The sequence below is a fragment of the Hippoglossus hippoglossus genome, chromosome 20, assembly GCF_009819705.1.
Source record: "Hippoglossus hippoglossus isolate fHipHip1 chromosome 20, fHipHip1.pri, whole genome shotgun sequence".
NCBI lineage: Eukaryota > Metazoa > Chordata > Actinopteri > Pleuronectiformes > Pleuronectidae > Hippoglossus > Hippoglossus hippoglossus.
This window is the reverse complement of record NC_047170.1, coordinates 15,360,263-15,373,793: the sequence shown is the minus strand read 5'-3', so window position 1 is coordinate 15,373,793 and position 13,531 is coordinate 15,360,263. Positions and strand designations below refer to the sequence as shown.

General features: G+C 44.0%; 1 protein-coding gene and 1 non-coding gene across 7 annotated transcripts in view; one reads left to right on the top strand and one right to left on the bottom strand.

The window, feature by feature from the left end:
- The window catches only part of asap1b (ArfGAP with SH3 domain, ankyrin repeat and PH domain 1b), a 49,563-nt gene that overhangs the window by 34,475 nt on the left and 1,557 nt on the right, over positions 1-13,531 (top strand). For 2 of the 6 annotated variants that reach the window (XM_034572150.1, XM_034572149.1), the window contains 13 exons: positions 1,790-1,923; positions 2,160-2,251; positions 2,345-2,531; positions 4,282-4,367; positions 5,238-5,353; positions 5,446-5,513; positions 6,326-6,433; positions 7,328-7,556; positions 9,755-9,916; positions 11,461-11,539; positions 11,690-11,754; positions 11,834-12,384; positions 13,034-13,156. In XM_034572150.1, coding sequence (XP_034428041.1) covers positions 1,790-1,923; positions 2,160-2,251; positions 2,345-2,531; positions 4,282-4,367; positions 5,238-5,353; positions 5,446-5,513; positions 6,326-6,433; positions 7,328-7,556; positions 9,755-9,916; positions 11,461-11,539; positions 11,690-11,754; positions 11,834-12,384; positions 13,034-13,156 — 2,000 coding nt within the window. Of the gene's footprint in view, positions 1-1,789; positions 1,924-2,159; positions 2,252-2,344; positions 2,532-4,281; positions 4,368-5,237; positions 5,354-5,445; positions 5,514-6,325; positions 6,434-7,327; positions 7,557-9,144; positions 9,214-9,754; positions 9,917-11,460; positions 11,540-11,689; positions 11,755-11,833; positions 12,385-13,033; positions 13,157-13,531 lie in introns of all 6 variants that reach the window. The other 4 variants (XM_034572154.1, XM_034572152.1, XM_034572155.1 and 1 more) reach the window with 3 other exon arrangements.
- trnaa-agc lies at positions 7,026-7,098 on the bottom strand. The gene has a single exon. It is a non-coding gene; the product is annotated as a tRNA-Ala (tRNA).

The window sequence follows — 13,531 nt, the reverse complement described above, 5'->3', positions numbered from 1 at the left end:
AATCTGCAGAAAGGGGAGGTCATTTGTCACGTCTGTTCGCTTGTTTCTGCGTATACATGGTTTCAGTAGTATCACCACCAGATGTGGAATAAGGTTGTTTGCTTTCTGTTGTTTTACCTCATCAAATCACAGGAGATGACGCCCCAGTACGGCAAAGGTCATCGTAATGACTCGCAGAGGTCGCCGCCTCTTTGTTCCCTCTGCTTCGAGTGGAAAGAGGACGACTCCATCTTATTTGACATTCTCTCAGGATCTCTGTCTATAACACCCAGCTTTGCAGCTTTAGCATTAAGCAGCTATAGAGGTCACCATGCATCCAGTCATCATGCTCAACATGCACTTTGCGACCTGTCAGCAGCTCGCATCTGTTCATTGTGCTGGGTAAATGCGCGTGTTGAAACTGCCACCTGACGTTTCCACCGTCCTCTGCTGCTCGGTATTCACTTGTCAGAGTGAGACAGAACGACATCATTCACCTTGCAGCATCACTGAGCTCACAACCAACACGGCCGAGCTTTGTGTTTATCGCCGGTTTAAATCTCCCAGATTGCATCAGAGCACCGGGGCTGTGATGGTGGTCGATACAGCGGTTCAGAGCGCACCGCGAGTCCCTGCTGCTACGTCTAGCGGCTTTGCCTAGGTTACACAACAGACTTTATCTGCCTCCTTGTGTACGATGTGACTGAGGTCACTGTTAGTGCCAGTCCTTCAGTTGTCTGAAATATCTATTTTTTGAAATGCCAATAAAATCAATCCAGGCGGTCAATAAATTAGCTTGTGTGAAGCATCCACGTCATTTTCAAGGTTCATGTGGTCGAAATACACACGTTTCATCAGCTGACACAAGATTACATGACCTCAAATATCAAATATTTGACCTGACGAAGATCAGACTGGGATTGAAGTGTTGTTTATTTTAATCAGTGCCGTTGTTTGCTGTCAGGAATGTAGCCTCGAGCTGTTAGCCCATGTGCTAGCCTCAATCAATGACACAGGATTAGAATGCAGGGCCGTGGCAGGAAAATTAAATGCTACATCCACAAGTACATCCTTTCCGTTTATTGAAATGAATTTCTGGGGTCGGATTTGTGTATCTCTACAGGATGTGCCAAATTTGGTTTATCTTAAATTTAAAAAAAATGCAACCCAAAACAAATAAAAACAAGCTAAGCTGATAAACCTATATTTTTCTTGTTCCCCAAGCACAGCGATCAAAAGTAGAAAGTGTAGAACGTGACCACAAAGCTTCAGAGAAGTTTTGAATCAGAAAACTTTTCATCTATTGATAAACGTTGTCTGTGGTTTTTGATGTCAGTTCCTCACAGTTTAAGTGTAATAACTTCTGTCGAGGCTTTTTCTCCTGGGTTCAACAATCACACCGGAATGAATCAATAGAAACACAGAGAAACCAATTCCTCCACTCGCAGCAGCTTTTCAGGGCCACGATACAACATGGCCACAAAATCTATTTTCACTGAGGAGCATGACGGATGCTTTTTATTGCTGGAAAAACTTTAGCTTTTTCATTCGGTATATATCATTTTGTTTTTATCTTTATTTGACCATGTTCCCTGACTGCAATATAAATAGATTCTGGGTATTCAAGCTATCGTATCTCGCTGTATCTGGAGCTTCGAGCTGTTAGTGGCACCTGGTGTGAGACATGTATCCAAATTGAAAAAGTTTTCCTGGACCTACACCCGCTCCACTCACAATCCCACCGACTACAGCGGAAACTCTACACTGCAGGAAGCTGACGTGTGTTTTTATATGTCGTCTTTGTCTCTAGACCCAAAGTGGCTTTCCACCAACCTGGGGATCCTCACCTGCATCGAGTGCTCTGGCATCCACCGAGAGATGGGGGTCCACATCTCCCGCATCCAGTCCATGGAGCTCGACAAGCTGGGGACCTCCGAACTCTTGGTGAGTCAGAGAATCGCTCGAATGTGTGAGTGAGTAGTCTTTGTTAGAGGCAGAAGTCCAGGCCCTCTTCTATTTCCATCTCCTGTGAAACATTAGCAACAGCGAAGGAGTCATGGAAACTGAGGATGGCACAGAATGTGGTTCCTAAAGCAGGAGGGCGTCTCACTCCGCGCTCATCTGGCTCTGATGCTGCTCTGCTTTTTAACATGACTGATTTTTCCCTCTTTCTCCCCCAGCTGGCCAAGAATGTAGGGAACAGTAGTTTCAATGAGATCATGGAGGGAAACCTCACTTCCCCTACACCAAAGCCCACTCCCTCTAGTGACATGTAAGTCCTCTCAGGGTTTCATACCCCAACACTGCACCGTATTCCTTTTCTCTCAAAACACACTTTGATAACAATTATTACATTTTTCCACAGGACGGTAAGGAAGGAGTTCATCAACGCTAAGTACATGGACCACAAGTATGCGAGGAAGACGTGCACGTCCGCAGCAGCTAAGATGATCGAGCTGTTTGAGGCGGTTCAGTCCAGGGACCTGCTGGCCCTCGTCCAGGTTTACGCAGAGGGGGTGGAGCTTATGGAGCCGCTGCCAGACGCGGGGCAGGTGAGTCTGACCTTTGCAGCGGTGGTTTCCAACCCCCCCGGGCTGTGGGACTTCAATGATTTACTCCAAGGCCACAAGGAAATAATATGATTTGATGTGGAATGATAATCTTTTGCGAAACTTGAACGTCATGTGGTGTGTCACACTGCATCAATTGTCATCACGCTCTGTTTTGGAGATGACTAATGTGGAAGTAGATCATCTGCTCATCTGCCTGGTATGATTGAGTTGTGAGTGAATGGAAGTGTCAGAGTTTCTTTGACAGATGTAGAGAAGATGTATTATAATATTTACATTTGCCAGTTGCATAAAAGCTTGCAAACCAAAAGGAGACGCTCTGGTCTACAGAGGATTTCTTTGCTCTGCGTCACCAGCCCTTACTGCTGTCGTCCAGTAACAGAGCTGCAGCTGGACACAATGTTGAGCAAGGTTTATTGGCTCTTGGTTTTTTAACATGTTTACCGTAGCTTAATACTCAAGCATCAGGCGTTTCTTCGCTTGCCGGTGCCATTACCGCTTTGAGAGAAGGATCCACCCATTCGAGCCTTTGTTTTCCAGGGATGGAAGGAAGCACATATCTGCCGCACTTTGAGGAGCCTTCAAAAGATGTATTTTTTTTGTGTTATTTAGGTGAACTAGTCTTTTAATCATGATACAAAACACGGGGAAATTGATGGTCTCGGTTTTAGCAAGTTGCCTGTAATCTTTGCCAACCTCCTGCCGAGACCTCCACATGCAGCGCGACAGTATATTTCTATCACGCTCAGTGATCTCACACTAAACTAGAAAGCCAGGAATATGGCCTCCCCGCAGCTCTGCACATGTTGCTGCAGCGGTTCGTCCTCATGTGAGATTTATTCCCTTCAACCAGCGCTTGACCAGTCTGTGAATTATTTGGTGGGTAGAAATGGGCGTAACGTTTGGAAAATCTTGAGTCATCCGTAATAACTTCGCCAGCAGGTGGGGACATCCAACAACCTCCGCCACATTGTGTGCCTTAATCTCTGTTGAAGCCCTATTTACTGAATGACGACATCTGCAGTGGCTCGATTCACGAGTCAGCTTTTTTATTCTGTGCTTTAGCCTGTTTTCTCTCTCTCTCTCTCTCTCTCTCATTGTACCGAACCGTAAACAACATGGCTGGTGAAACCTAATCTGACATAAATGGGTCGAGGTTTTATAACACAGACGTGTTTTTTTCCCTAATGAAAAATTAAATGTGCGTTTGCTGCAACAGAATGAAAGAGGACATCATCTGGTGAGAGAGGGAGCTGCTGCTGCTGCTGCTATCAAGTCTGACTCACCGATATGTGAACTGCTGCTGTCGGTGCATCTGAATGGCTGCAGACTGCACAGTGACATCCCACTCTCCCCTTAAACCTCGGCACAGATAGCATTACAGGAATGCATGACGAAACACAGCCCATTCTCAAACCTATCGATGCCACCAAATAGACAATACATGTAACCGTTCCTTTAATTTAAGCCTATATCTCCAGCTTTAATGTTGAATCTAAAGAAAAAGCTTTTTACGGTTTTAACAAACCAATTCGGGGGCAATCTGCGAGAATATCCCCTAAAATAGACAAAATCGTAGTTTCTCGTCGGCTTAAATATGATTTTTTAGGAGCCATTTTGTTTACTGCAGCTTGTTTAAATGCTGAAAGAGACACAGAGGGAGAGAATACAGAATGGATGCTGCCCAAGATTGTCTCACCGTGTCTTTGCTGTGTTTGATGGCCCCCTGCAGGAAGCCGGAGAGACAGCACTGCACTACTCTGTACGGACTGCTGACCAAACCTCACTGCACCTGGTGGACTTCCTTGTGCAGAACAGGTAAATCTTTAACTGTCACTTGCAGGAGAAAGTCGGCATGATGTTGCACAAGCGCCCGGACTGACTTTCGGCTTTTCATGCGAGTTTAAACAGCTGTCAAAATGTCTTTGAACACATCAGTGGTTTACGGCTAAATTATGCAGTAAACAACGCTTTGGTGGGAAAACACAGTATTAAATATGATCTGTCTGTCTGCTGCGAGTCTTTCTTGTTCGGCGCTCTGGTCGGTGATAAAGCAGCCGAAGTGCAGAGGAAAGCTTAGCGCTGCACAGCTCAGCTCAGATTCCCACAAGGCAAACAGAAATGGGTCAAGCACTTGTTCGCTGCCTTAATTTATTCCTCTTTTCAATTGTTTACCCACCACTGCTCCTACCGCACACAGTCTGTATGCACAAGAAGCGGGACCCTCTCATTAATTAATAGCTGTGCTCATACAGTGTCATGCTTAGGCCTCATTATTTAAGATATTACTCTGGGAGCTGCAGAAGATCATAAATGGGTTATTTACCGACTGTGGCTGTATAGCATTGAAGATTCTGCACAGCTAATACAGCTAATGCCTGCTGTGCTTTAGTTTTGCTGTATTTAGTTTTTTCCCTTCAGACTTTTAATGTAAAAGACAGATCTTTGTTTGTTTTCAACCATTTTCTCTCACTAAATCCTGGGTAATACCACATTAACCTGAAGCTGCCGGGCTGTGGAAAACACCCTCCGGCTCTTGACCCGTGTCCTGACTACTCGTGTGTGTGTGTGTGTGTGTGTGTGTGTGTGTGTGTGTGTGTGTGTGTGTGTGTGTGTGTGTGTGTGTGTGTGTGTGTGTGTGTGTGTGTGTGTGTGTGTGTGTGTGTGTGTGTGTGTGTGTTCTCTCAGTGGTAACGTGGATAAGCAGACGGAATGGGGGAACACCGCCCTGCATTACTGCTGCATGTACGAGAAGCCCGAGTGCCTCAAGTTACTCCTGCGGGGCAAGCCGGCTCCTGACATCAGTGAGTCACACGGCGAGGTTCATCGTCTCGTTAATGTCATCCGTGCACACGTTTCAGACCCTAACTGTTGACTATCGCTCCGCTCCCCTCAGCCAATCAGAACGGAGAGACGGCCCTGGACGTTGCCAGGCGACTGAGGAACAGTCAGTGCGAGGAGGCAGTAAGTACACGTCTGCCCAGCTGGTGCGTCTGGACACCACAGTCGATTTTTAATGGTCTATAAAGATTTATAAACTTATATGAAAATCACGCAATACAGATGAAATAAGATGAAATAAGATGAATTAAACAACAAGCTGCGAAGCGTTGACTGGACACGTGTTGACCAGACAATTCAGAACACTAGATGGCAGTCAAAGGTCCGTCTCCAGCCGCAGGCAACAATGTCAGCAGAGTGGAAATAATTGTTGATGTGTGTTTGTTATTAACGCTAATATGAGCATGTAGACAAAAAAGCAGCTTTAAATGTAATGTTTCTTTGTGGTACCTCTGTATATTGGACAATTGCTCTCATGTAGAGAAGAACACTAACATATCAGTGGTTTATTGTTCTCCTAATTCTTATGTTTGACCCCAATTTATAGTGTTAATGTTCCTTTTCGCATTTTTTATTGTTTGCTTTTCTTTTTTTTACCTATTTATAGTGTTTTACTTTGTTGTAGAGCTGAGTCTTTTTAAATAATTCATCATTCTAAGTCTTGTTCAAGCAAATAATTCATCAAATTCATTTTTCAAACAGTAAATTCTTAATTTATCTGAATATATTTGGTTGTTAGACGAACATAATGGCACATCGGAATATATCAGCTTGGACACTGTGCGTTTTCCACTATTTACAACAATTTAATAAGAAAAAATACTCGTAAAATACACTGACAAAGAAAATATTCGTATTTGCAATCCTAGACTGTCGCCACTGTACACTGTTGCCTGAGCTTAACTGATGAATGTGTGTGTGTGTGTGTGTGTTAGCTTGTGCAGGCTGCCGAGGGGAAATTCAACCCTCACATCCATGTGGAGTATGAATGGAGCCTGAGACTGGAGGAGATGGACGAGAGCGATGACGACCTGGATGATAAGGTTCGAACACATCATGTTATTGAATGCTACTAATAATCATGCCTGAGGGAATTTTCCTCCAGAGCTCAGGATTTGATTGGATTTGATATATTTTGTCGTCTTTGTGGCTGATCTTCCAAATTCGTATGATATGGTGAGACGTTCCCCGCAAACATGAAACAGAATAGAAACAAGACTTGATGTCATCTCCAGAGAATCAGAGAACAAGAGCTTCTCTCGTGTCTTTGTGTGTCTTTGTGTGTAAAGAATTAGAATAAAGGATGAAAATAGTCAAATTAATAGACACTAGTAAGCATTGATTTTGTGATTTGCAGATAAAAAAGATGTGGAGACATCCAGGGATACATTTGTTAGAGTAATTGACCAAACTGGTTCTCATTAGGTTAATGAACAGCTCACCACAGCAAACACAATGTAAGAGAATCCAAGGATTGATTTTCCAAGGTTGCTGAGATTAACGTTAAGATATATTTGTACCAATTTAAACCATCAGCATTAAGTGACGATGTCAGTTTAGCAAGTAAAGATTCTTTGTTTGTCATTCTACTGCTGCAGACACCAAAACAATGTAATCGTGAAAAAAAAATGTCATTGGAGGATGCGGGCATCGATCCCGCTACTTCTCGCATGCTAAGCGAGCGCTCTACCATCTGAGCTAATCCCCCATGTACTACTGCCTCTCATTCAAAGTGAGCTAGATCCAATGTGCACACTCATACTGTATGGAGGTTAGCTGTCTGAAGGACTTGTAATTTGCAGCTTGTCACAAAATGATGAATTTAATTGCAGAATGATTGTCAATAATTTAATCATCAGCATGTCTGTTTTTTTATTTCGTCCCTAAAATCAATCTAAAGTCTCATTTGTCTCGTGTCCCCCCCCCGCCCCCTCCAGCCCAGTCCCATCAAGAAGGACCGCTCCCCGAGGCCCCAGAGCTTCTGCCACTCCTCCAGCCTCTCACCCCACGACAAGCTCTCCCTGCCGGGCTTCATCAGCCAGAGGGACAAGCAGCAGCGTCTGTCCTACAGCGCCTTCACCAACCAGATGTACAGCGCGTCCACCGACCTCACCTCCTCCCCCGTGGCCGACGGGCCGCCGCTGCCACCCAGGAACCAGGGCAAAGGTCAGAACTGCCTGCTCCGAGCGCCTTTACTCCAGCCTCCATCTCCAGACAACATTCAGTTTAATTTCAGGTTTATACACAGTCGCACTAAATTCAGGAGATTATGTTCTGTTACCTCTTTAGCGAAATGTGATGCAAATAGTCCAAAGGTTGTCTGTACACTTGTAGCTTGTAAAATTGACTTGATTATGTCTATTGATTGTATCCAGGACAGAATTAGCAACAGAAGAACGCTTCGTAATCACTTTTCTGGAAAGTTTTGTGCTGTCCGTTAGTCCACACACACACACACACACACACACAGACACACACCGACAGATACACACACCCTGCAGTGGTATGCAATTTGCCAACAAACAGACCAGAGGGCGGGAAGCAGGTGTCATTAAGATTGCTTACACAGTAAACCTTCAGGAAAACATGGCTGCAGGAGAGGCCAGGGTGGCAGCGGTGAGACAGGCGTGTGAAAGGGAAGCTGGATACACACTTAATCATTAGTCCCGACACATTATACACACACACAGTGTACTGGGGGCGTGCTGTCTCTGCAGTATCAGAATTAAAAATAACACTCCTCCTTCTGTGGGGGGACTGAAGTAGGTGGTTTGAAATATTGCAGAAGCTTACGTTGCAACACATCCATCCTAACGAGTCATTCAGTCCATCAATCTTGTTTTTCTTAAAAACAAAGAAGGAGAGAAACTGCATCTGCTTTCAGTGCTAATGAAGAAGTTTGAATTAGTTTCCTTCTACTTTCACGCTCTAGAAATGTGTGGTAATTGTTGTTTAAACCACCGATCTTCAATTTAACACGAGTATTAACATTAACGACATATAGGCTACATTTATGCTCTTAGTTTTCAGAAGATATATTAAACTTTTTTACAACACTATGCTTGGAGAATGAAGACTAATCAATGAGTTTGCTAAATCGAAATATATCTAACTCCCACACAACAAATGTTACTGATCTCACTCATATTACAGTCACACGCACACCTCACATGTATGTGGAGAAAAAGTCAAGTTTGACAGACGTGTCAGTTACTTCCTTTTCAACCAACTTTTTCAGGAAGCCCTTTAGTAACGCGTGACCTTCACCTTCCTGTCGACCACAGGAACCAGTGTCTAAATTCAGTTCCCAGAAGTCTAGTTCCTGGAGCATCTCTGTTCCTGGAGGTGACAGGGAACTATTCAGATCATTTTCAATAGACTCAGGAATAAAAGTTTTTATTTGACGCACTGGAAACAAGTGTAGTTTTTACTTTGTATTTAAGCAAAAATAATACATACCTGCACAGTGTATAGAAGAACATGCTAACTCTGCAGATGCTCCTGATTATTAGTGCCCTTCTCTCTCTCTCTTCCTCTCTTTCTCAGCGGGTGCTGACGAGCTCGCCCCGGGGGCCTGCTCTGCACCCGCTGCTGCTCTTTTTTCTCTTTGCTTGCCACTGATAAGATTTCATCTTGTTATTTTATAATGTGTGGGAGCAGCTCCTCTTAAGACTGACATGCTGCAGATTCTCTCCCACACTCCTCATCTCGCTCTCCTTTCTTTCTCTCTTTTTTTGTTTCTCTATTCTTTCAGCTCCTCACTTGGCATTCCTCGGCTCTCATTCGCACTACGCCACACTGGCTGGCACCCGACCATACATCAGTGAATATCCTGGTTTTACGTTCTCCTCCTTACTCGGCTGTGTGGCCCATATACAGTTACCCCTCAGTTGTTTCTCCCTGTACAGCTCAGGTTTAAAGGGTGGTGCGATCATGTCCCACCATCCTTGAGCTGTAAACCTTGACCGCAGCTGATTCCTCTCTGGCTGAGCTCTCTATTAGCTGCTCGCACGCTTTATTTTGTCTATAACAGTGACCAGTGAGTGCTTTGGTGTCCAAGTAGAGACAGACAGGCATATTCATAAACACACCAACCTGATAGACACGATATAAACACACTTAGTATCTTGTTTCATAATTTAACAGTTGTATATTTGTGGTTTTTCTTGTGTCCTCATTTTGTCTCGATAAACTTATCCGTGACAGCGAGCAGAACTTTTTTCCATATTTTCCGCTCCTCCTCTCCTTTCCATGTTTCATCCTCCTCTCCTCTCTTCTGCCTTCTCTGGGATTTGGGGGTTAACAGAATGATTTTTTGGAGGTCGGCCTCATCACCTCATGTGTTTTATGTATCGCTCCTCCAGCTCCTCCCCCATCTGGCCCTCCCTCTACACTCACTCCAGGAGGCAGCTCCACCCTGTCCAAGAAGAGGCCTCCGCCCCCACCTCCTGGACACAAACGCACCCTGTCTGACCCACCCAGCCCGCTCTCTCACAGTCCACACAGTAAAGGGGGCTTGACTGGGGGTGAGACGCAAGCACACGTAACAGTAAAGTCGGGCTGGCTCCAGCCTGAAGCCAGAATATCATGATCCTCCAGAGATGCTGGAGGATTTCAACAGATCTGCACTGAAATAAACAAATGTATAGAAGTTTTGATGAAAATAATCTAAACTCTAGGTCCACTTGCCAGCTTTTTTCCAGAGCTTTCACCTATTTTATCAACCGGCGCACAACCTGTTGACAAAATAACAACCTCCGGAGTCAACTCCATGCACTGGTGGATACTTTAACATGCTATTGAAAGCTCCAGAAAAAGCCCTTAAGTGATTATTGAGTCAAATGATAAGGCTGGTGTTATCCTATTTTTTTATATTGTCAACAAAACCCCCAAAAATGATGTGTTTATCCCAGTTTCACTGTCAATTGGTCCCAATGAAATCGTAAAATCTTTAAAAGCAGCTCCCACATGTACAGTATATTGTAAATTCCTTAAACAGCTCGTCACTGTCACGTGTAACAGGATTGTCTCTAACAGGAGTTAATAGTGCATTTGTAGGCGACAATTTTCAGTTACAGATTTAAACGCATTGGGCGTCCTCATGAATATCCTCATGAATATTTATGCAACCAGGCTTGTGTGCGTGTAAACTACAGTGTCCCTGTTCATTATAATGAAGGAACCTGACATCCAGAGTCTGGCTCACAGTTTTAATATCTGGAGAACTACACAGAAATCATACACATACAGTATTTGTCAGTACACTGAATTAACTGTCGGTTGTTCGTATGATTTGTTGACAATAGTGTAGAATATCACCAGCCTCATTCTTAAGGGTTATTTTGTCAAAGAATAAACATTTTAATGCTTAAACATTTACTGATGTTTAGATTCTTAGTGGTTAAGTTTAATTTCACCCTGAACAGCACAAACCATTGGTGCCTTTTTTTTAATTTGCAGTTTATATATAATATAGAATGAAGGGATCTAAATGAAATGTGGATAAAAACTAAATAATGGATGACTGGTTCACCCTAACGACGCATTTTTTTATTCATATATTAATTTTCTTCTTCTTTTTTTTCAATATTATACCAAGTTTTTACTCTTCTGGCTTCTCGCATTTCTGAAAGACACATAGCTACTTTAATATTTTTGAAATGCAGACCTCCTGAAAAGAGAGGTTCCCTTCCAAAGACTTGGAGAAAGAGGAAGTGAAATCAAACAGTCTTTTATCCCATATCTGTAAAATGGGGATATTTTTTTAACTGTAATTCGTCTTGTTATTGTTTGTCCTCCGTGGTGTGGTGTTTGTGGATTCTGTGTCACACGTACTGTAACACCCCACCACTAATTAAACTTTATTTTTGCACAACGTTAGTTTCCAAACAACACGGGCTCATGGAAAGCTCAGCCAGATGACGCCTCCCTCATTGTTTTTTTTTTTTTTCTTTTTTAACCATCACAGCATGTTTATTTATTTCCACATTTATATCAATATAATCTCATGGTGAGCGCTCTGCTGGGGTGTTGAGTAATCTGTTTGTCGTCATTAATGTTGATATTGTAGGAAGTGACTCTACTCCGCCTCCTGTCAGCAAGATGTCTCCTGTGTCTAACAAGTTTGAAGGCATTCCTCAACAGCAAAGGTACTGAAACACATCAACCACGGGGAAATCTGTGGTTTCAGGCGTCTCAAATTTATGACATCACTCACTATGATAAAATACACTCCAGCTGAGATGGTGCAAGCAGCCTCTTAGATTTAGTTTTTGTTTAATCTGGAAATCTCTCCCCAGCACTACTTCAATCAACACAAAGTCCACACTTGGTCCAAGGGTTCTTCCCAAACTACCTCAAAAAGGTAAAGTCTCCTTTTTTTTTAATTAAATTTTAATAGAAAATGAAGAAGTGATTGAGTGATGATCTGCTCCTCTCTGCAGTGGCATTGCGGAAGATTGACACCATACACCACCCGTCTATGGATAAACCCAGCCTTCCTCCAGAGGTCTTCCAGAAGTCCCCGCCGGCTACTGACACCCCTCAGAAGGCTCCTCCAGCGGAAAGGCCTCAGCTGGGAGACCTGCCCCCCAAACCGCAGACGTCTGATCTCCCTCCGAAACCCGGAGAACTTCCTCCGAAGCCGCAGCTCTCTGACCTGCCTCCTAAACCTCAGCTGGGAGACCTCCCGCCCAAACCCCAGCTCAAAGACCTCCCTCCCAAGCCTCACCTCGCCGACATCCCCCCCAAACCAGGGGTGGCTGAGTCCGCTCCCAGGCCACCTCCTGGAGAGACGTTGCAAAGGCCTCAAACGCAACCCCCGCCTCCGCCTCAAGCCCAACCTCAGCCGCAGGCTCAACCTCAACCTCAAGACTCGCCCTCACCTAATCAAGCAACTATCCCGACCCCCTCCCACCAAACTGCTGAAGACACCAATGGGACGCCGGTAGGAACTGCGGAGACGCCTGTGCCGCTACCAAGGAAGATAAACACGGTACAAACACGCTCACCTCTAAAGCTCGTGAACTATTCTTTATTATATGTAGAACTGATTAACTGCAGTTTTACTTTAAGCTTGTCTACTTTCTACTTATTACTCTATTTTTCACCCCCTTTGTGATTTTTAGAACAATATTGGCTTTCTTCTGTCGCAGTTTTATTAATCTATAAATATAAAACATCCAGTGTGATACAATAAAACACTCTGACACTGGCTATCAGCTTTTTAACATTCTGTTCAAGGCCCCAAGGTTTGTTTTAACGTCCTCTTCTGGATTCAGGCAATAATCCTCCTGAGGAACAAGTCCATCACTGCTCCACATTTTATCCGTCCTCGAAAACTTTGTTTTTAAAAACTACTGATGTACTGGTGGTATTTTCTCCTGCTGCTGTCAGTTTGGTGCCAAGAAGCTCTGTCCCCTCAGGCTGCAAATTTTAGTCCTACTTAAAGATACGAAAAACTGAACGTGGTGAACAGCCACTTTTACAGGTACTTTCAAGGGGATTTCTTGTCCTTGAGATTTTCCACTTTGGATTTTGATGCTTTCTACGTCTCTCTGTGTCGCCATGTCTGTTTTACTGTGTTTAGAATTTGTGGTCACAGTGGCTTTACAATTTAAAATCATGTTGAATAATATGTCCAGGGGAAGAGCAAATCCCGCCGGGTGAAGACGATCTACGACTGTCAGGCTGACAACGACGACGAGCTGACCTTTATGGAAGGAGAGGTGATCATAGTTACAGGCGAGGAGGACCAGGAGTGGTGGGTGAGTCCTGCTCCACTATTTACTCTGTACCTCCACTCTCTTGGTTCTCAGACGGTTTCTGAACCACCTTGAAGACACAGAGGCTCCACAGACCTGGTATTAACATCTGTTCTGCGAGAGGGCAGTGTTTAGTTTGTCTGTTCACTCCCAGTATTAAAATGTGTCCTTAACGTTTCTCCTGTGACCACTCCTGTCTGAATGCTCTGTAATCACACATTGATTTGTTTGTAGCCACTGCCACAATATCAACATTATAGTTTTTCTTCATAGCTGCACGCATTCATTCATTCAGCCCCTCCTGACTCTGCTCACTCTCTCTCTGGCTTGAGCTGACACACACACATTGTCGGACATGTCTGTAAACTCTGGGTGAGT